Source organism: Dermacentor albipictus, chromosome 6, assembly GCF_038994185.2.
Source record: "Dermacentor albipictus isolate Rhodes 1998 colony chromosome 6, USDA_Dalb.pri_finalv2, whole genome shotgun sequence".
Taxonomy (NCBI): domain Eukaryota; kingdom Metazoa; phylum Arthropoda; class Arachnida; order Ixodida; family Ixodidae; genus Dermacentor; species Dermacentor albipictus.
The window spans coordinates 102646879-102670413 of record NC_091826.1 but is presented as its reverse complement, the minus strand read 5'-3'; the positions used below and the strand labels follow the sequence as shown (position 1 = coordinate 102670413).

The following is a 23535-nucleotide window of genomic DNA, read 5'->3' as shown; positions in this document are numbered from 1 at the left end:
GTCGAAATAAGTTATCAAAACTTACTTAATACGCTGAGAAGCGGTGCAACTGGAAGAGTTGGCAATTCATAGCAAATTTGCAAAAAGCGTTGTACGAATGAGACATCGACAAAAAAAAAGGGTGCAATAATCACGGCGCCCTGTATGTTATGCCTGTTTCGATCTTTGCGTATGTCTTACGTAACGCGCTTTTGCTAGTTTAGTATAAGTTTACTCTTCGTTTCCTTGAGAATGTATTCTAATCGTCGTTTAACGCTGAACTATTAACTAATCCCTAACACACACACATATATATATATATATATATATATATATATATATATATATAGCAGTTGGATAATGTGTAACAGTTATTTCATAGAAAACGTTGCAGACCAACAAGTATGTCGATGTCTCATTCGTACATCACTATATATATATATATATATATATATATATATATATATATATATATATATATATATATATAGTGACGTCACGAGGAACTACAGAGCGAGAATTTCAAGGCCGGATGTCATTTTTTCGGGAAAATTTTTCGCCTATTATACGAAGGTTCCGCTCGCGGAAATGTTGACGGTTTTGGTGTTACAGAAGTCTTGTTTACTGACCCAGCTTAACCTATAGTGTTCCCTTTTAGTGGCCCTCTTATTTCTGTCACCCTGGTGCTGGCAGGGGTTGTCATATCGCAGATCGTACTGCACGCAACGCCACCGCTGTTTCGGAAGGAAGTGCTCTTTTTTTATCGATCGCCTTTCCTGGATGTGGAGTTCGTAGACACTGGAAAGGCAGTCTGCTCGAGAATACTAATAATAAAGAAATGCAACTCTCCCCACTCAATTTCTCATAGTGACTGATTGCGAGGATACACATTTTATCTTTTTCAAATACTGTAACCTAAAGACAGGATCCCTAATGAAGAGATAACCGCAAAGCTGTGAACATTCAATAATCCTTTCAGGGCGTTTGTTTTTAACGTCAGAAACATTTTGGGAAACCGCATTGGGCATATATGCAACAAATCTACGCAATAAGATTTGTTAATCGAAGAGACGAACATGACTGACACCGGAAATCAAAATACGTAATTAACTAAGTACCAAAACCTAGCTAATCGACTTTCTAATTGTTAGTTTAGCATGCATATCGCAACATACGAATCCAAACAAGTGATTTCACAAGGCACGCCCCCTTGTAACGAATTTTAGAGCAAGCGAGTCCAGTTTCGAGATAAGCGGTGTCAAACGCGCTAACAACGCACCCTTGTTTCACTTACCCTTTTAAGAAAACAGCTTTTTATTCACTGAAGCACAGAAATCACTGGAACGCCTGTGCATTTCGTCGAAAAGTTTGGGAATGAATTTCAAGAAACTTGCTTCATCATCAGAACTATTCCAAGTTGATGCGACTTTCGAAGACACCAGCTAAAATTCATATACTATTGCAAAGGTGCCATATAGTATTCAGTTCAAAACTTATATCCTAAAATTTCTTAATTACGAAATTATTTATTTTGATTTCTCGTGCAAGTAATGTCTGCTTCTAAAAGTAATACATTTCAAGAAGTATAATAGAGCTACATACCACGGCTTATTTAAAAGAGCAGAATGCCGTGTAAAAGAAAAAGAAACACCCCGAAGAATGATACGGGACTCTGAACAAAGACAAAGCGTATGCTTTCATTAAAAAAAAATTACGTGCCAGAACCATGCTGTGACTACAAGGCAAGCTGTAGGTGTCGACCCCTGATTACTTTTGACGACTTGGGCAGCTTTAACGCGCACCTAAGTTTAAGTACACGACCGTTATGTTGCATTACGCCCCCATCGAAATGCGACCGCCGAGGCCGAGATCTTGGCAGCGCGAGCTTCCATAAAAGCCCACATGACTGTACAATGTTACGGTACAAGGCGTATGGGTCTTGCCAATAGGAATGGGATATTACGCAGAGGGCCGCAACGAGTACAGAACAATGCAACATACATAATAAAGTTCGTGAAAAAAAAAGTAAGGCTGGGGGCTTTCTTTCTATGTTCCAATGATGACAGGTCGATGGTATTCTTAATGGATGACATACCTGACGCGAATAAAACTGTTTCGGGGCGAACATAACTGCTTTATTTTTGTTGGGCATCCGATTCCTTCACCATGTATGAATTGTGAGGGGGAATACTTATATAAATGAAGCGTATTATAATTTTGAATGTATGACAGTGGTACGCAGGCAAGCAATTTGGTGTCTTTGGGCAGAACCTTTGGGCTATACTTAGCTGGTTGCTCGCCTGCTCGCAGACTACGAGATTGGCAACCTGATCCCGTACGCCGAGGACAACCGGAAGCTGATGGTGTGCATGGGCAACGGCGTTTACAAGGTGGACCTCGACACCAAACAAAAGACGCTGCTGGCCGAGATGCTGGACAAGGACTCCGCCGTACCTACGCGCATCAATGACGGCAAGTGCGACGCTGTGGGACGTCTCTGGGCCGGTGAGTGCGAGCGATGTATACACCACTTGGATGTTTGCAAATGGAGGCGCTTATAATGGTATCATCATCGTCGTCATCATCATCAGCCTATATTTATATCCGCTGCCAGCAGGACAGGGATCTCCAATTACCAATGCCTTGCGCTAGCTCGTTCCAACTTGTACGTCTAAATTTCTGTAACTTCACCACTCCGTCTAATTCTCTGCCGTCCAGGACTGTGCTTCCCTTCTCTTGGCACTTGTTCTGAAACTCTGAAACCTTGGTAACATAGTTTCCTGCAAATATCACTAGAGGGAATTTGGGCGCTAGCGCCTGCAGGAACTCGAGCAATGGTGGTTGTCAGCACGGGAATGATGGCCGGCAATGGATTGAGTTGCGTAAACTGCGTGTTTGTGGCTTCAAACGACTGTGCAACTTTGCAAGTTGTTCAGTTGTAAGAAAATTTTGCATTGCACCATTTTACAGAAAAGGATTGCGCATGTGTACTGAGTTTTCTGTGCTTATAAAAGTATAAATGATCGGAAACTTAGAAATACAAAGCCTAAAACATCTCGAGAACGTTCGAAGACTCAAACAGAAAGATGGAACAAATCTATGTACGAACAATCAAGCCTAGCAGCTTAGCTATCTCAGTGCCTCAGTCTCCACGACTAAATTTTGTAGGAAACTATGCCTATAGACCACCAGTCAGCCTCTAGAGTTGGTGCACGGGTACGTTTATCCAGGTAAAGTGAGGTATCGTGACTCCTCTGGGTACTGTATACAGGTCAGCTCAGAATTTTTCCGCTGCTTTTACTATATCTTCGAGATTGCTGATGATATTATCCTTCTTATCTTTTAGTGCATACATCATGGTTTGTCCTATGCCAGGTTTCTTTTTTACTGATTTCAGGCTGAGTTCATTTCTTACGGCTTCTTCAGTCTTTCTCATGTTATAGTTTCGAATATCAGTTATTTTCGCCCTGTTGATCAGTTTTGACAGTTTCGCGAATTGCGTAACGCTGTGCGGCCGCCAGTCCAATACAACCGCGTAGAGCGCAGGACTCTGCGATTTCAGACGTACTGCGCTCACCGCGAAAGGTTAGAAAAGCACCCACATAAGCACAGCAGAGAAGTGCCTACGTGAGACGGTTGGACCGATAACTGTAGAAGCGTCATTCAAAACAAGTAATTGTTCTCCACTTCCGGCGGCGTTTTCCCTACTTCCTTTTTAAATAAAAAGATGTTGATCCATAAATATTCTCATAAACAACGGTTAACCTTTTTATCATTCGCTTTTGCTTGCAGTTTGGTTGTTGCCTCGGCTCTCTCCCTTAGTAGATCGCTTAATTTGTCAACTCCTTGCGATTTTTGTTTCCAGTTGCAAATCTTGCACGAAAAGTGATATACAATTAGTGAAAAACAGACGAGGTAACGGGCGATAGTCATCTTGCTTATGAATTTAAGGGTTATTGCAGGGTTTCATGATAGACGCTCTTTCACATTATTTTATTTCCCACCTTATCTAACCCATATCACGTGTATATGGTTTCGGGCATCTGCCAGCGTCGCGGCGAGCCGTAACTCAAGGAAATAATGAAGCAAAGGGATAAGTTAAACGCAATTGGCGTTTTCTCCGGCCGCAACTAGTTCCATGAGAGTACAGACCAGCTGATTAACAGCCGCATCCCTCTCCTGGTCCCAGGATCAGCCTAAACAAAGAAGGTTGAACTAACAAAAGCAACAGCTATGTGCGTGACGGTTGAATAGATGGTGACGACTGAACGCATCTCGAGTTTGTCGCGTGGGTGCGGAATCTATGAGAAAACTGTCCTTCACATTACAAGAGATGCCGATAACTACCGCCATCTAAAAGGAGTGAAAAAGGCAGCATAATGCTGACCGATGAACAGCTGCCAAGTCTCAACATTGATCTGGCGGCGCTTTAGGAATGTGTGAGGAGTGGTGGCGTGGGTGGGGAGGGGGGGTATGCCACTTGATATCGCGGGGGGGGGGGGGGCGGGCCCCCCCGGACCCCGCCCCCCTGGTTACGTGCCTGGCTGGGGGTATGGTTTGACTTAGGCCTTTCTCTGTAATTAATCAACCCCTTCCCGCCAAACAAGTACAGATACAACTTCGAAAGACCATATATTACTAGCTGATACCGTTTTATTTAGAGGTCACGTGATTTTGATTGCGCGGAACGCAATTCGCAGCTCGCCCATGGGGCCGCGTTGATATTGTCATATTACAGGTACGATGCCTGTGGAACTCGACCTCGAGGGTATGGTCCAGGGGAAGAACAACTTGTGGTCTTACTCCAAGGGACAACTGAAGCACAAACTCGACAAGATTTCCCTCTCCAACGGAATCACGTGGACGACCGACAACAAGACAATGTTCTACAACGACTCCGTGCCCGGGAAGGTCTTCGCTTTCGACTTCGACCTTGCGTCCGGTGATATAAGTGAGTGCGCTTTCTTGAGCGTGGCTTACGACAACCGACTTGGTCCTATGGAACTGTGTAGGTTATACGGAGGGCTTATACATACAAAGCGCAGATCCACAACATCGAAAGCAAAGTTCGCTCTTGAAAATCAGAACCGCGAGTAAAGAATTTTTGCATTTAAAACATGGCGAGCTACGTTGTGGGACAATTATAATGGGGAAATTCGCTGCGAGATTGAATATCCGACTTTATACATGCGCTGTAATTAATGCCCACTTTCTCTCTTTTCTACTTTTTAAGCTTTGTAATTAGTAAACATGAGAGTTACCTATCGTATTGTAATATATTATGAACATTGTACCATCGCTACTAGATACTTTTCAGTTGTAAAACTCCGCCTGGGAGCGGCGCGAGAAGGTGACCCTCTGCCGTCTCCTCTCGCGAGGTGGCGCTGCCGCCATGGTTGGCCCGGTTGGGTGCGGAAGCTTCCCAAAGCAGCAGCGCGCCGCAGACTCAAATGCCACAATTTTTTTTGTTTGCTGCACTTCGTGGCGCTAAATATCCAAAGAGTAGCCTTTTTACATTGTGCACTCTGTAAAAAGCAGCTAATATGTGAATGAAGAGGACAGTGAGGCTTTTCGTTAGTGGCATGTTTTATGTACACGTGAAAAAAAGAATAGGACCAGTACAACGCCGGATTGATGAATCTAAGCATTATGCATCGATATTCACAAAAGACGCGCTTTCTTGGTTGCTACAGCTACCTTGTGACTGCTTTCTAGTTGACAGTTTGTATCCCCGGAGTAAAACTGCATCCGCATAATAATGAAGAAATTCAGTGCTTCGCACGTGAACGCTAACATATGCGCTGCACAACCAAGAAGAGGGAGGCAGCACCCCTCTAGATAATCTAAAACCTTCAAAATATCTCTCCGCAAAGGCCTGCCTCATCCAGGGAAGCCGACACACTTCTGTTAGCAGTCTTCATAAAGCCCAGCATCTTTGGCATCGGGTGCTTTAAGAAACCTTGCTTGAGACTTCTGCACTCAAGTAACTGTCGCAGCCTACTGCTGGGGTTTCAAAGCTTATGTCCGTTATGAATAGATCACATGGGGCGCCCTTTGTGACTTTACGAATAACATATCCGCACAGGTAATAAACAACATTGTCCCCTATGTTCATTGCTCATTGCTATGTTCATTGCAAGCACATTCTGGTGAGCTGCTTCGCTCCAGGCAACTTATCAACGTCGCCTCAATGGCATTGCGAAGACTACTTTTTTTTACTTGCAGGCTTCTCTCGTCTGCTTGAATGTGTCGTTGATGCCGACGAGCACAGGTCCTGGCACACCGTCCACACTACCACGTAGCGCTGTTTTAACAGGTGTATACAGGCTTAGAAGGCGGAATATCTGCGTGAAGTTGGTTATAGTAGGATGGGACTCATCTCAACCGAAGGAACGCACTAGTCTAACGTATTGCTGAAAAAAACATGTGAGGGAATTTCCTAGCAAAACAGTGCAATGTGAATGTAGCACAACAAATGTGAACAGTGTGCCTTACCTCCAGTGGATCTTGATGTAACTTGGCTGTCGAAACATAGAGCGCACCTGGACGCGGCAGAACATCGACAATGTCTAACGTCGACATCAGTGTTACTCGCAGCGACTTTGTCGTTTGTTGTGATGCAAAAAGCTTCAGGTTCTTTTTAATTGCATTCTGTTCTGTCAAGTTCAGCAGTTCCAAAAAATCTTTGATGACCTGACATGATTAGTATAACAATTTTATATCCCTTAGGAAATGCGCACGAAGTTCAAAGGCGGTGGTCTGGTACACTATTTTGACGTAGAATGCTAGTACTAGATTACTGGCTTACACTTCACTCATCCGACCGAAACTGGAATATGCATGCATTGTGTGGGATCCCTATAAGAAAATTAACATTAACACTTTAGAGATGGTCCAACGTAAAGCTGTCAGGCTTATTTTTTCTAAATATAGACTGAGTGACTCTCCTACTAGCCTAATGATTCAACATAATATCCAAACGCTACAACTACGCATGAAAATACGACTGAAATTTCTTTTCTTGCTTAAAAACAACTGTTTGTCCCTCCAGCCACAGGCTTATGTTAAACCAATTACAGCGCGCCGAACACGGCATCGTCACGCTGATTCTTTGACGCCTTATAACACCCGAACTAACCTTTTCAAGTTTTCATTCTTCCCTCGCACTGTAACAGATTGGAACAGCCTGCCATTATCACAATTGATAAACACCGCTTGTGTCTTTGATACTGGGGGTATTGCCATATGGGCAAACCTTGTTACTGTTTTCTTCTTTTTTTACACGTGAATATTGTATAATACTTTCCACATCATCCTTATTCTATTCAGTATTTTGCAATGAGCGGTCGTTCAACTTCTGGTACTTCTTTTCCCTCTCTCGATAGTGGTTGCCAGTGCTCATATATGCGTGTGATACTGTTCTAATGTTTGTCAAGTTGCCTTCCTTCAGTGTACCTTCTCTTAATCTTATTAGTCGTCGCTTTCATTTTTTGTTTACTTATAATATTTACATATGTTGCATTGCTTTTGTATTTTCTTTTCATGTCTGTATGTATATATAAGTACGTGCATACGCAAATATTTATGTATTCTGACCCTCCTGCTTTGGCCCTCATTTGGGCCTGCAGTATTGTATAAATAAATAAATAATAAATAAATATTTAATAACACAAAAAGAACAGGAGTGAGAACAGACAAAGTGATAGGAAGAGCGCTGCACCCTCCTTCTATCACTTTGTCTCTTTCTCGTGTTTTTTCTTGTTTCATTGCCGTTTGATTATTCCACTGCAGGTATGTTTGCTCACAAGGCGAGCAGCATTTTCCTGGCACACAAATAAGAAACACGAGCAAAACGTGGCACGCTTCTGCACGCATCGGCGTCTCTGTCCACACGCACAAACGTTGTTCGCACCACCCGCCTTCGGGCCGACAGTGTCGCGCGCGCCACACCGCGGGCGCGACAGAAAGGGGTCAGGTGCCGCGGCGGAGTTTGACAACTGAAAGTAATCTAGTAACGTTGCATTGTACGGTGCACGAGTGTGATGCCTTGGCATCTTCAACTTTTTCTGATCACATTCGGTTAATGCGTGAGCTTTGGAAGTTTCAAAGTGGAAAAAAGCGTGTGTTTGAAGCGAGCTATATATATATATATATATATATATATATATATATATATATATATATATATATATATATATATATATATATATATATATATTAGTGCGACTGCTCCAGTGTGAACGGTGGTCTGCTCCGAACTACCGCCAGTTGCACTTCTCTACTCCAAGAGAAAGGGCGTGCGTCGAGAAAGGTCCTGAACAATACTTTGAAATGTGGTGAACGCGGTTTCAACCATGGATCCGGGACCTCAGAGGTGCGACGTAATGTTAGCGCATGTCTCTCGCATTTAAAACTCAATCATCGCTCAATATATATTTTTTTAATGGGACATGCATTTTCCTGAGGGTTACGATTTGACTGTAATATGTCTGCTGTTTGTCTTTTGTTTATTGCTTGTAAACGACAAAGCTAAACTCTAGTGACTATTGGAAGCCGATTTATTATTTACTTTGTCTGTGTTTATCAAAATTGTTCACTACGCAAAATTTTAGAACTCGGAAATATGAAAGTTACAACTCTGTAACTCAGTAGCGAAAAACGACATCACAATTTGAAATAAAATGTTATAGAAGGGGGCGAGGAATTGGACGTTAAATTCTACTAAACGCAAAACACTATAATTTTGCCGTTACTCTAACGGCATGGTTCCTTCGTCTTGGGCACGAATTCTAACCTACCCGTTAAGATAGTTACCCACTCTAAGTACTTAGGTGTTATTGTTTTTAACGATCTCGACTGGTGTAGGCATCCAACTAACGTGATCTCGCCGGGTAAGGAGTCTTTGGTTACATTAAAACGTCAACTACGAAACGTACCAAACCACATGAAACTACTAACTCACCAGAGACTAACGCGACCCGAACTAAATATACGTACGCATAGAGCCCTCACCGAATTCTCCTTAGTAACGCTCACGAAGCCTTTAATAATCGCGCCATCCGTTTTATCATCTCTTCTGTCTCCTACAGCACCAACCTATCTTCATTCAAAGGCATTCTCGCACGAGGTTGCTTTGGTATCGTGTGTGTTTTTTGCATAGTGATAAGCTATAGCAGTAAAATGACGACTAAAAACCGTTTCCGGTTGACGTTTTAGGGCTAGCTATGGCTTATCATCAATACGCTGATGTTATCAAAATGCACTTAATCGCCCCCTACACGGCTCGCCACCGTCTATTAGATTCTCTCACACGAGGAATTTATTAAGCGTAAATTGTTCTCGCGCCCACGCTGTTACTTTAGCATCTCTTTTTTTTATTATTGAACAGCCAAAGACTGGGATGACTCTGCTTATATGCGATATCGCAGTCGTCACACCTCTTCATCTCCCTTCACATCAGAAGATTCCCCGCATCGTACATTTTAGCAAACAGCAATGCGCATTTTTTTCTAACCCTAACCGTTGTGGAATACCCCTAGAGTGGTCTTCACGGTAATAAACTGACAGCGGAAGCTTTTACAAGGCTATTGAGACTGATGCATGTTTCTCTTTTTGCGGTTTCTGTTTACCAGTAATGCGTTGCATGAGGATAGTGCCCGCAATGACTGGGCGTTTCGCAATTGCAGCAAATATACGAAACGGCCTGTAATTTTTCTTCCCCCGTGGCTTACCTTTCGGAAAAGAGACCTTTTATTTGTTAATGCAATATAATGGCGATAAAGTTCAGTACTTTTTTCTCGCCAATTGGATGCGCAGGAAGCGAACGAGATATGTGAATATGCTCTGAAAAAAAGTTTACACCCTTGCATGGGCTTCTATTTGGCCCCCAAACAAGAATCGTCATCTGTCTTGCCCGCATTTCCTTTCTTTAGCGCTGCAAGGCCGGTACTCCCTACTGACGAACGGCTTGCGCGTTATCAGGTGACACAGCACTCTCTACAGGAAAGTAGCGAGCGCCGAGTTTTCAATAGAGGAAACGCAAGAAATGTAGATGACGATTATTGTTTGGGCACAAGATAAGCCCCAAAGGGTGTCAACTTTTAAAAGAGTATAGTTGTTATCCTTTCATTTCCAGATTTTTTTGGGGGAGGGGGGGGCAAGAATGAACAATTCCTTTTCCGTAAAAGTACCCATAGGTGAGGCATAAGGGATAACGTACTCTTTGAAAATTTACACCATTTGGGGTTTATCTTGTCCCATAACGATAATCGTCCTAAATCTCCCCCGCGTTTCGTTTCTTTAATGCTGCGAGCCCGGTACTTCCAAGTCACGAATGGCTTGCGCGTTACCTGCGTGACACAACATTCTCGACAGGAAAGTAACGAGCACTGAGCTTTCGAGAAAGGAAACGCAAGTGAGGCAGATGACGATTGTTATTGTGGGACAAACATACCCCTGAAAGGGGGGCAACTGTTTTAAGAGCGAAAGAACGCCTTTGTATCAGCCGCTCTCACTTTGAGGCAGCTTGTAGAACGCTTGCATTTGCGAAAATGAGTATTGACATTCGTGAGCCCCAATGGATGCCACCGTGCGAGTTTTTTAGATGCGTTCACTGTCGTTGGAAATTGTGCTTGTGCAGAGCATGCTTTCTGAATCATAATGATGACTCGCTGGCCGAGCTTTTGTTTAACAGCTACACATGGCGACAAAATGCAGCTTTATTTTTCTTGAGCGCCCCTGTTCCAGACCGGCCATGATGGCTTAGCGGCCATGGCTTGCGCTGCTATGCACTGGGTGACGGGTTCAAATCTCGGCCGCGGAAGCCGCATTTCGATGTGGGGAAAAAAAATTGAACGCACTCGTACTGTGCATTTGGTACACGCTGAAGATACCCAAGTGTTCGAAATTATTAAGGGGCCCCTCTACGGCGGGACGCATAATCATATCGTGGTTTCGGGACGTAAAATCTAACAACTAATTTTTTTAGTCCCGTTCTAATTCAGGAGCTCAGTATCGAAAACGCCATATGGACAACCGCTTCCAATAAAATCAAAGGGCACTAATAAATAAGAGTAAATTAGTTTTGGCTGTGTGGTACCATTTCAACTATCTACTTTCGTATATTAGAAAAGAAAAGGTTTCGTTACTAGCGAATAAAATTGAAACTAAGGGTTTTTTATCTCAAATTTCGCGCGCAAATCGCACTGCCGATACGTCAGTGTTGCGTCACTGATGACAAACTATGTTCGTGAGTTCGGGTAATTTCGGAGCTAAAAAAAAACCTGAAAACTTGAGGTCTACTCTTTAGCTACTTTAACCTGCAATGTGTGAGCATTCCTTTCAAAACACAATTAGCATGACGCGTGTAAAATGCTGTCACTTCATGATGTCTAGGGAGGTTAGTGCAAGAAAACCGGATGCTTTCGCCACATCTATTTCTTTCCAGCGCCTTTTCTTACAAAAACCAAATTTACTTTATGGTTACTGTATACTTTATATACTTGCTTACATACATATTTTTTATACTTCATCATCATCATCATCATCATCATGTCTACGCCCACTGCAGGGCAAAGGACTCTCCCATACTTCTCCAACTACCCCGGTCATATGTGCTACTTGTGGCCATGTTCTCCCTGCAAAATTCTTAATCTCATCCACCCACCTAACTTTCTGCCGCCCCCTGCTACGCTTCCCTTCTCTTGGAATCTAGTCCGTAACCCTTCATGACCATTGGTTATCTTCCCTCCTCATTACATGCCCTTACCATGCCCATTTCTTTTTCTTTATTTCAACTAAGATGCCATTAACTCGCGTTTGTTCCCTCACCTAACCTTCTCTTTTCTTATCCCTTAACGTTACACCCATCATTCTTCTCTCCATAGCGTGTCGTGTCGTCCTCAATTTAAGTAGAACACTTTTCTTAAGCCTCCAGGTTTCTGCCTGTAGGTGAGTGCTGGTAAGACACAGCTGTTACCCACTTTTCCCTTGAGGGATAATGGCAACCTGCTGTTCATGATCTGAGAATGCCTGCTAACGCACCCCAGCCCATTCTTATTCTTCTGATTATTTGAGTCTCATCATCCGGCTCCGCGGTCACTATCTGCCCCAAGTAGAAGTATTCTCTTGCCACTTCCAGTTCCTCGCTACCTATCGTAAACTACCGTTCTCTTCCCAGACTTTTAAACATTGCTTTAGTTTTCTGCAGATTAATTTTTATACGCACCCTTCTGCTTTGCCTGTCCAGGTCCATGAGCATGCATTGCAATTGGTCCCCTGAGTTAATAAGCAAGACAATATCATCAGCGAATCGCAAGTTACTGGGGTATTCTCCATTAACTCTTATCGCCAATTCTTCCCAATCCAGGTATCTGAGTGCCTCCTGTACTTATATGCTGTAATTTTATGCCTACTTATACTTTATACTTATACGTCCTGTATACTGACACACTATCGGAAAGATACGACGCAATCGATGACTGGCTGACTGAACTGACACAGTGCTGCTAATGCGACCGGGTCAGCGGAGCATACCACGGCCTTTGTGGTCACCGCGCAGAACACTAATTAATTGATGGATAATTGGGTTTCATGCCAGAAAGGGTAGTTCTGGTCAAATAGCGCGCCAAACGTATGGTGCAATGAGTTAACAGTTGTTCATGAAGTCAAGGCTGCAACATGGCTGTAAAAGGCAAAATCGAGAGTCGACACCGTCGCACCCTCACAGCCGTTTTCAAGTAGCCTCTCACCATCGTTCCAATACCCACGGACCGGCGGCCGATATCCAATAAATGTTTCCTTCTCATTATCATTATCAGCCTTATTCTTGTGTCTACTACAGGATGAAGGCGCCTCTTCTTGCGATATCCAATTACCCCCCCCCCCCCTTGCACTGGTTGATTCCAAGTGATGCCTGCAAATTTCCTCACTTCATCCGGCCCTCCCCTCTGGCGTCTTCGACTGTGCTTACCTTTCCTAGGGAACCATTTTGTAACACTGATCGACCACGGGTTCCCTGCTCTATACGCATTACGTGGCCAGCCAAGCTCCATTCGTTTTTTTTCCCTGTTACTGTCAACTAGAATATTGGATACCCCATTACGCCCTAATCCACACCGCTGTCTTCCTATCTTGTATAGCGTTATGCCTAAGATTCTGCGTTGAATCGCTCGTTACGCATTCCTAAACCTTTGGTTATCTGCTTAGTCCATTCGATCTCTTCTGTAAGCCCGTTTAATGTGCCTTTAAGGACGTAACTCAATGATGCCTGAACTTGCGCAAAAGGCGAATAGGCAGAACTATGGAGTTTCCTTGCGGCAGTTCTTGGCATGACTGGGCGTTGAAACAGTTGGTCAACCTTCGAAAACGATTGGCCCGTGCAGGTAACCAGCGTGTGCTGGCCGAGTTCAAGGTGACCCCCGGCTACCAGCAGCTGGGCGTTCCCGACGGCATGACCATAGACGTCAACGACAAAATCTGGATGGCCTGTTTTGACGTAGGCGCTGTGGTGCAGATCGACCCCGAGACCGGTACGTGTACAAGGAGGCCTACGGACGGCTTCGGCAGGCTTATCGTTTTCTAAAATTTAAAAATACATATCCCACCAGTTCCTTTTTTATTTCATTTTTTTTTCTTGTTTCTTTCCGTGCGAACAGATCTTACTTTTAAATCGCCCATAAGAGATAATGCAAACCCGCTTTGGTTCCTCAGTGGCTATGGTGTTAGGCTGCTGAGCACAAGGTCGCGGGATCGAATCCCGGCCACGGCGGCAGCCTTTCGATGGGGGCGAAAACACCTGTGCACTTAGGTGCACGTTAAAGAATCCCAGGTGGTCGAAATTTCCGGAGTCCTCCACTACGGCGTGCCTCATAATCAGAAAGTGGTTGTGGCACGTAAAACCCCATAATTTTCGTTTTTTAGAGATAATTCTGTATCGTTGTTTCAGGTGCACTTGAGGAAGGCGCAGAATTTACTTGCATGAAAAATTTTAATTTCCAGGCAGCGAATTGAAAATACTCACAAATACGCTTGCTGTTTACTCATTGTGGAGTACAGGCTCCATTTGCGAAATTGAAGCTTAGTCAGAGTGAAGTCATGTTTGATTAAAGCTGGCAAATCTTAAGACTCGCATTGTTTTCAAGATATCTGACCTTAAAAGGTGCTACAATATGCATTGGCATTCCATTTACCTTTTTGCCTAAAAGCGTTCGCAGAGCATTTCTAGATGATCTTAACTGGAACAGATTGTAACAGATTTTGGGGACGGAAATTTCGAAAATCGTCTTAGCTACGCGTGATTTCTGCGAATTATACATGGTTTCACTACTGCTTGTTTTCAATTTTGCAGTTGCAACATGTACTCCAAATTGAATAATTAGTTAGTTTATGAATGCTTTAATTTTCCAACTGGGCACTGCGATTTGTCGTGCGAGTTACGTACGCCTTTCCGTGCAATCCGCTAGAACTTCCCAAATTGCTCCACGTGCACAACACGGGTAAAGAAAAGTTCCAACTAAAGAAATTGCCTCAAGGGAATATCAAGGCACACGAATCTTATTCACCAGCCCGCAAAATGAAGGAACATGAAAACTGGCACTACGTAGACTGAAACCATGGCCGCCCTCTCATAAGAAAGTCAATTGCGACCTCGTTTCCAGACTCAAATGCTGGTTTCGGCAAGTTCTAAATTAAACGTTTATTTGACCGATTTCCAAACCGCAATGATTTGTTTACGCGTTTTGATAACGCCATACTACGCATGTTTGAGTGGCATGCGAACAAGTATATTTGGCTGATAATGCCTGCATTCGACAATGACATGTCTTCTTTCCCACCATTCGTCCTTGCCTACTTTTAGCCAAAGTGCTCACCAAGATCAGTTTTCCAACCAAGTACACTACGTCATGCTGCTTCGGAGGGAAGAACTACGACACACTCTACGTCACTTCCGCTAGCTTCCCGCCCGAAGCCACGAGGCCCGAAGACGGAGTGCTCTTCCAAGTGACCGAGCTCGGTGTGAAAGGAAAAGCGGCATTCGAATTCGCTGGCTAATGCGCCGGACGCCCTGGGAAAACCGATTTAGCACAGCTTATATGTAAACCGGGATATCGGCGGCCATGGATGGATGGACGGATGGTTTGTATAAGCGTCCCCTTGGAAAGGGTGCGCTGGCTTTGCGCCACCATGACATATTTTTATTATTTCGTCGAATGTCTTACCTCTCTTACTCTTTTAACAAACAATAAATATTCTGCAGCAAACATTTTCGGTACTTATTAGGAACTTCGTTTTTGTGCACCTACATCGTCTGTGGCCTCCATACTTTTCTGCCACCAAGCCTGCAACCGCCTTTTACTAATCTCTATTGCGGGCATGTTTACTTTCCCCCTGCTCTAAGCTCGCTGAACCCGAGAACTTCAAGGAGGCCAGAGGGGTCTAAACCTACAGCGCAGCCGATATCTTCACATTCTGATAAAACATGTTGCATCGCTCCCCTAGCTTTACCACAGCGAGCAAATGACTCTTCCTTGTTGTACCACGCTTTATGACTATTCGTTCTAAGGCATCTTGATCGCCCTCCGAAAAGTAGAGCTTCCCTTTAAGTTACCATAATAGCCGGTATATTTTGGATTGCCGCCACCAAGGAGATTGTTTCAACCTCATTGCCTTTGCATTTAACCCTCTTTTTTGCCATGCTGCTTAATATACCGACCGCGTACTTTCTGGTAAGCGCCTTAGTACTTTTCTTATACTACGAGTCCATATTTTTTCCCGGTAGAAATACCTGAACAGTCTCCCGGCCCATTTACTTTCTTCGTTATTCCCTCAGTCGTTCTTCATAATCAATTTTAGTGCGACTTTCCCTCACTTCAACACTTGTCCAGCGCATACATCTCACCTGTACGGCTTTATTTGTAGTCTTCCCGTGAGCTCCCAGTGTCAAGCGTCCGACTGCCATTTGGCTGCCATCGAGCCCTTATTGTAGCTCTAATTTCAAGCAAGCGATCGCATTTCCAAATTTAAGTCTTGGAACCATTATATCTTTCCCAAAGCCCCTCGTACCTAAGTATCCCCATAGCGCTCTGTGTTTCATTATGGCCGCATTTCTTAACCGCTTTGCTAATAGTATATTTTGCCTTATATCTGTTGCCCTCGTATATTCATATATATAAACGTTTATTTAAAAGAAAAAAAAAATGCAGAAAGCGAGTGGGTGGAGCCCCTAGTCCAGCGCCCCACTGACTTGAGCGGTCCGCCGTGCTTGGTCGAGGAGCGCTAGTTGCATCTCCCGATCCTCGCTGGCGAGCCAAGTCTCCCACTGCTCCCTTCCGGAAAGTTTGCCGGCTATTTTTGGTGTATTAATTTTGGGTGGCCTGTTCTGGCAGTCCCACGTAATGTGGGCGAGAGTTGGCCGGCCTCCGCACCAAGGACAGCGAGCGCTGTACAGCGTTGGGTGAATGGCATTTTTCAAATAAAGGTTTGGAAATGTGTGCGTCTGTATTCGGCGCCAGTCATAAGAGTCCTGCCTGGATAGGTCAGGGTGTGGTGGACTGTACTTTCTTCGCTCGCGCCGCTGGTGCTCAAGGATGTCTCGTGGTAAAAAGGGTTTTTCGTCAGAGTGGTCGACCGCTCGGTTGACAAAAGCACGAGCTGCGCCGTCCGCTCTCTCATTGCCCTCGAGTCCTGCGTGACCCGGGCACCAGATGATCATGTGTTTCTGCGTTAGGTTGGATCCTAATAGGTGAGTGGTGCTATGTGGTAGCCTCCCGGTGAGGAATAGTCTACATGCGACTATTCATAAACCGAAGTATTTTTATTCTCCTACATGAGGTATTTTTTGGCCCTGTATTGACCTTGTCTGTTTACTATTTTCATTAAATACAATAGGACCGAATTCTCAACCTTAAATTTCAATCCTAACACCTCACCTTCCTGTCCACCCATATTAGCCAGATGTTGCCAGATAAACAGAGTTGAGTCTGTCATTAGACCATAAGTGTTACGCCTGCTTTGGTCTCTTACTGCTGTGTACGTCGCGGCTATAATGTATTTTTTCCTCTATTGCTGAGTCAAGCTAAGCGGTTTCGCAATTACATTGTATCCACCTAAAGGAGTACTGACATACTTCTTTACTTCTTTAATTCTTCCTTTAAATGAAACTCCAAGCAATTACGCGCCCTTGTAAAACAAATACTGGCAAGCTTCAGGTCACTCTAAGTAATTAGCTATATTTGCATTCTAATACTTCATTCTACGAATCTGTTCGAGTGCTAAGATGGTGGACACACGGCGACATGTCGTCATTATACACTGAGCGCTATTTTGGACCATGACAAATTCCGCTACAGTGTCGGATGTGACATCTTGTCAGCTCTGATTGGGGCCCCCGGACGCCCACATTTTGTCGAGCGGAAGGCACCAAATTGCCAGGGAAATTAGAGAGGCGTTCCACATCAAAAATATATGGGAGAATACTACGTCAGTGAGCCGTCCATTTTGTTGATGGGAAAGGGATACGCGTATCTGTACTGCACGTGTTGCGGGATTCTTTGAATGAAAATTCAGCAGTTGTTAGATTGCATGTTTTTAGTTAAGACTGAAGGGCGTGGCTAAGGAAGTAATTCATTGGTGTGATTCACGTGACAGGACAGCAGGTGGCGTGTGCTACAGCTGGTGGTAGTTAAGAAAAATTGAGAGTCACTTAAATATCCTCACGTGATTTCAACGCGTAAGCATTGTGACTTCTCTAAGTTACCACCATTAAAGGCTTCGTAAGTACGACAACGTGTTTGCGTTCAGTTCTCCGCTTTCCTTTCTCTGTGTTCATTAATCACCAGACCGCAACCATTCAGACCTCATCGCCAAGTAGCTACGCGTTCATACAGTGATTGCTTTATTATGGCCTTCATGACGTGGCACGCGACGTGACGTAATGCGTGAGCATCTCGGAACGAATTTCACCTCCGATTATCACGTGACCATGATCGGTGACGTGATACATCGTCACGTGTACTGTACAACTCTACCTTAGTCCATTTTGCTCCAATTTGTACCACCCTTAATATACCTTGCTCCACTCTGACCAACCTTGACCCGCTTTAACTCACCTTCATTCACATTAATTAACCTTAATTCACCTTACCGCACCTTAAGTCCCCTTACTCTAACGTCACAGCCAGCTACCACGTGACATGTGCAATGACGTTTCGTACTGGGTCGCGGCGTCGGGGAACAGTGCTCGTCTCGTGCCCCGGAGGTCGGGGTTCGATCCCCACGCGGACCCAAATGTACCAAATTTGCTTTTCAAAGCCCAATCAATTTACTTTGTTTACAAGAGCCTCGCTGAGCAATTTGACGTCAATCCGAGAATTCTCGACGTGTTTTTACTTCTTGAGCCGTCAGTCGTTTTTTTGGTGCCATCGCTTGATCAGGCCGGATTTTCTGCCTCATTGGACGGGTAATGCGTTCACGTTAAAAATGCTTAGGAATTAACCATCATCCGTGTACGTAACGTAAAAAAAACGATTAAGATTAATAAGGGAGTGAAATTGAAATGAGTCACATATTGGTACATCAATTTAAGGTCATTTCTTCTGTCTACTTATTCATTTAAATCGCCTCAGTCGCCGAGGCATTATAGAGGCAATGTGGATTACCAGAACCAGAAGGCAGTATTGCAGAAACTACAGAAATTAAACAAGCGTACGACACAGGTTACAATATACTGTGGCTACATAAAACATAATAGAATACGGTATGCGAATAAACGGTTACATTACCTGGTGTTAGTGAGATAGAAAAAAAAAATGAATCACGTTATGGCTACTGAAAGTAATGAAACACGCATAAGATAATGCGCTGCTAATTTCTTACTTCATAGATATTTTTTTAATACCAATTTGTTTTTTGTCATGTACAGTTACCGTAGACTTGTATCTTGTTAGTTTACGCTTCTGTGTGCCTTGATTGCTGCTCTGTGCCCCCACCCCCCCCCCCCACCCCTTCCTTTTATCACCTTCTCGAACGGCGTTAAGATGTGTTGTAAATAAATAAATAAATCACAATTGCGAGTTCGGCCACTTGCCGAGTTCGGTCAGTCTTCTTTTTTTCTTTTATCCGCATTTAACCTTGCCGCGCGGAGTATTACTACCAACATATGTAAATGCATTCTGCTTGTCACTTCCGAACCCGTGTGAATGGCACCTCGAGTGAGACGTGGGGTGTCGTTCCGAGGAAGCTTTAGCTCGGGCCCAACTCCGACGCGGCCTATTCAAATACATGTAAAACGCAAAAACGTTTTTCTGAGATGACCCCTGAACCAATATTAATGAATTTTGTTGCATTTGAGAGAGAAAAGTGAGTGCAGCGACTGTCGGAAGCGGAATTTCGATTTATGGCTTGAGTTCTGTTACAAGAACTTTCAAAAATTCGGGTTTCAGAAACATACAATCACGAAGTTTACAAATTCATAGCACTACATCAAGAACACATATCGCGGTTATGTTAACGGCATTTATTAGATCATTGAAAGCGGACAAATTCTATATGTCATTTTACATTTTACATGGATTTGTTACGTTGGTTACAAGGGTTCTGCAAAAGCTGTATTTCCATGTTACACATTTTTTAAAGATTCATATGTAGCATATCAATCTTGCCCGCTTTAGGTGTACTATTAGGTTCAATTCGCGGAATTTTATTATCATTTTTTCCTGCACAGTTACGGAGTTGTAAACTTGATAGCTTCGTATTTTGAAAATTTTTGGTTTTCGCGAATACTTAGTAAAAAATTGGCGACCTTAATAAAAAGTTCGGAACCAACAATCACTAGATCTTCAGTCTTTCTTTTAAATGCCACAAACCTCATCGAATTTGGTGCAGTGGTTGCCGAGAAAAACGAATTCTCCTTTTACATGTATTTACACAGGAGCACCCGAGTTAAAGCTTCCTCTTAAAGGAGTACTGACACAAAAAAAATCCATGTGGTTTTTTCTGCTTTAATAAGTAGTTAATGACCCAGTAATCACGGCACGAGGCCTCATTTACTTCAGAGCGCGACAGGTAATTATCTGCAGTCTTTTTTGTAGCGACCAATCCAAGTTTCGGTTTCAGAGAGCAACGAAACGGTCCACCGGGAGTGTAAACAAAGTGGTCACGTGTTCGCAAAAAGCCATGACGTATGCTCTGCCGCGCAGCCAGCGTGCGGCGCGGCGGCACGCGAGCTTCGTGTTGCTAGTCGTCTGCTACGCCTGCACGTGGTCTGCCATGTCCTCGCCATCATCGTCGTCGTCGTCCTCGTTTTCGTCGTCCAGCAGCGACGATTTCCTGCATGTGGGAGTCGCCGGCGTATTAGACGTGGCCAATCACTTTCATTTTGACCCACTGGAGAGCAGCGACTCGGATATTGCGGCCGGCGACGGCGAGCACGTGTTAATAAAGCAGGAGACGCACGGTACGATGCGGCGTCCGATCCGACGTGCGGCGCCGCATGCTCCGGCATGCGGCATACGATGATTCGGGACACATGGTGCGTGCATCCGAAAGATTGAACGGCGCGTAAGCTCCGCCCAGATCCAGCCCTCCAGCTCGACTTCAGAGCCACGTCGAGAAACGCAATATAAACAACTCTCCACAACACTGCGTCGCTTTACGCGAACACTGCCAATAACGTTATGCCCCTGCGAGTGACAGAACACTTCACGACGGCGCGTCGTCCACTGACGACTCCGCTAACAGCCAGCGATAGGGCAGGTAGGCCTAGCTAGGCAGACGCCGCGGCCGATGGCGCTTACGATCCAACCCGAGCTCGTCAAAGAGCGCTTATGTTTGCCAAAACAATTAACACTGTACACTTAGGTCGCCCGTAATGAAATACAATTGGTTTACTCGACGCAGTCGTTGCGAAGGGCAAACGTGCAAGCAAAGCGAGCAGCCTCGCTCAGACGGTCGGTGTGTGCTGTCTGCCCGCGAAATGCCCTCGCGTCGCGTCTCCTGATCTCGCCAGTAGCTTAGTCCTAGTGTACTAGGCGTTGCTTTGAATAACAGGCACACGTCGAGATAATTTTACTGAACTGGTAACTATTTCGTGTCGGAAACAAACTGCAGCAGGCAAGGAAAAAAAAAAACACTGCGAGAAACCGGCCAGCCAGCGCCGCCTCCGTGGAGGGAACGTCACATGCCAGCCGCGCTGTCATTGGCTGCGGCCAGACGACGGTGCGGTTGTCGGACGCGTCGGACGATGAAAATCTGCCCGGTTTGTCGCACGCCGGACGTCCGATCCGGCGCTTCGGCACGGCAAAACACCTCGATTCCGGCTGCCGTTCCGGCGCGTCGGACACCAAATCGGACCGTGTCAGGCCCCGTACACTCTCAAGTTCAACAAATGGCCACAGAGGGCGAAAAATCAATCGAGGCGCGTTTCAGCGTAAGCGCGCAAGTGGAGTTACTGTAATTTGGTCGAATACTTTAGTTTGTGCTTTCTCTGCTAGGGGCGCTAAACATGGTGAATTTTTTACTTTACACAAACCATTGACATAAACAATCGAGGTGTCTAAAGATGTTTTGTTACCTCAGGCAAATAGGCAGTTGATTTTTTTTAAAATTTGATTGTTGAAGCTGCTTTTTAGTCATAGCGTCAAGGTTTTTGTACTTGATTAACCACCGACAGCCGACAGCCTATTGGCATCGATGTGTTTCCTGGCCGTTGGCGTTCGAATACTACGGCGGTAAAACATTTTCGAAAGCATGCTGGTTTCGTCTGCGAGTCATTACATAGACTTGCTGTAAAGAGGTCTACTCTTGGCAAAAAATAGTGCCTCATTTTGTTTAGGCGTTGATTATCATGATGAATGCGGCGGAGGTTGAGGGAGTACGCTTGAAGGTACGTTTTTATGCCGTTGATCTCCATAACACCGTAAATACGCAAAGCGATGTCACAGAACACCCGATCATTGTGTGTTCTCCGTCATCGCTTGTTTGCTGTACGCCTACTAATTCTTCATTTCTTCAAGTGTTGTATCCTCCTTTTGTCCTTGTTCTCTTGTGCTTCACTTACAGTATGTCGTTCCGTCAGCTGTAATGCGCATTTGCAAAACCAATACGTTTGATAAGACGCAGTGGTTGTCATAATTTCACTATACATGTACTAAGCTGGCACATATATGGTTCAGATACAGATGCCTGTATGCGGACTTGCACGACGTTGATGCGGAGATTAGGATAATTATGACAGAGGCAGCTGACGGCCGTAAGCTGTTGCATTCCTTCCGCCAAACTACCCGGCCTGGTAGTGCTGTAAAGATGCTGTATAAAAGTGACACGCGGTGACAGGGAAATTATTATACTTAGCAGCCGACCGTACGTTTTGTTGCTTAGGTCTTCTTTCTGGTGCGTTTGTGCTACCCTTATTAATGAGCCATTTCTTGCCGATGTTCTTGACTATGTAACCGCGTTTGTGTGGATGCGTAGACGTGTGCTTTTTGTTGTACTTGTAAAATGCAAATAAAATATTTTCAGGCTTACTCAATCTTTGGTGTCGTGTGCGTTTATTCCAGTGGAGGCCATCGTGCCACCTGGAAACCGCATTTTGTCAGTAGCCCTACACGAAATGCAACAGCTGGAGCGCGGCGGCACAACTCGGCGTAACGGCGGCGTAATAAACGAAAAACAGCTCGGGATGCCCTTAAAAGTCAATTCAGAGTGTGCCTTAACTCGATATGACTCAGCGCTACATGTATTCTGCGCCTCGATCGTGCTCCCGCCAGTTTGGTTGCTGTGTGGCAAACGTAGCGCCTACTTAATATAGGCGCTACGTTTGCTACACAGCAACTAAACTGGCGGGAGCAAGATCGAGGCGCAGAAGCCAGAAACCCAGTAAAGCCACAGAACACCTGGTAAAGCGTGTGCAAAACCCCGTTTCCGTTTCCTGTTGTACAGCGCCACCCGTGGTCACATACTTTAGTTCACAACGCCACCGCTACGCTTATTTCCGTAGCACTGTGGAAGGTACAGTTTCCCTTCTCTAAGTTTGTATAGGTGTTCTGTGACCGTGTGTCTCCCGCTAACCCATGGCAGCCAACGAAAATTCGTGACGTAGCCACATGACGTAGCGTTTTCTTGGCTATTTACAGACCCGGGTGATGTCAATGTCGCGAGGTGCTCTGTTTTACGGTTGGCTGCGCGCACGTACTTTAAAATTGATTTTAAATATGTTCTAAGCGATATTCGCCGCTGATATTTTACACACGATGTGTGTGTGACCCACTAAATCGATCTCACAAGTTATCTCGACTTCAAATTTTTGTGTCAGTACTCCTTTAATAAAGCATGGGTACTACATCGCACGCCCCAGGCAGCGCTTCGGCGTCGCTGCACGGAACTACAGAGCGCGACACGTCGGGGGCCATAATTAGCCGCGCGAGGCGTTCGCTTCGTGCGAGCGAGCGTCCTTGGTGCTGACGGCGAGCGGCCAACGTCGCGCTGAAGCATCGAAAGAAGCGGAAGGGGGTGCGTGCAGATAAAAAGAGGAAATGGAAAATAGAAAAAGAAGAAAGATAC

The 23535-nt window shown here is 44.7% G+C and overlaps 1 protein-coding gene across 3 annotated transcripts in view; it reads left to right on the top strand.

Moving 5' to 3' along the window:
- LOC135913655 (regucalcin-like) overlaps window positions 1-15258 on the top strand; it is a 43759-nt gene extending 28501 nt beyond the window's left edge. For all 3 annotated transcript variants that reach the window (XM_070520918.1, XM_065446199.2, XM_065446200.2), the window contains 4 exons: window positions 2290-2484; window positions 4718-4930; window positions 13362-13508; window positions 14837-15258. In XM_070520918.1, the coding sequence (XP_070377019.1) occupies window positions 2290-2484; window positions 4718-4930; window positions 13362-13508; window positions 14837-15030 (749 nt within the window). In that variant the 3' untranslated portion in view covers window positions 15031-15258. The remainder of the gene's footprint in view (window positions 1-2289; window positions 2485-4717; window positions 4931-13361; window positions 13509-14836) is intronic.
- The last annotated feature ends 8277 nt before the right edge of the window (window positions 15259-23535 follow it).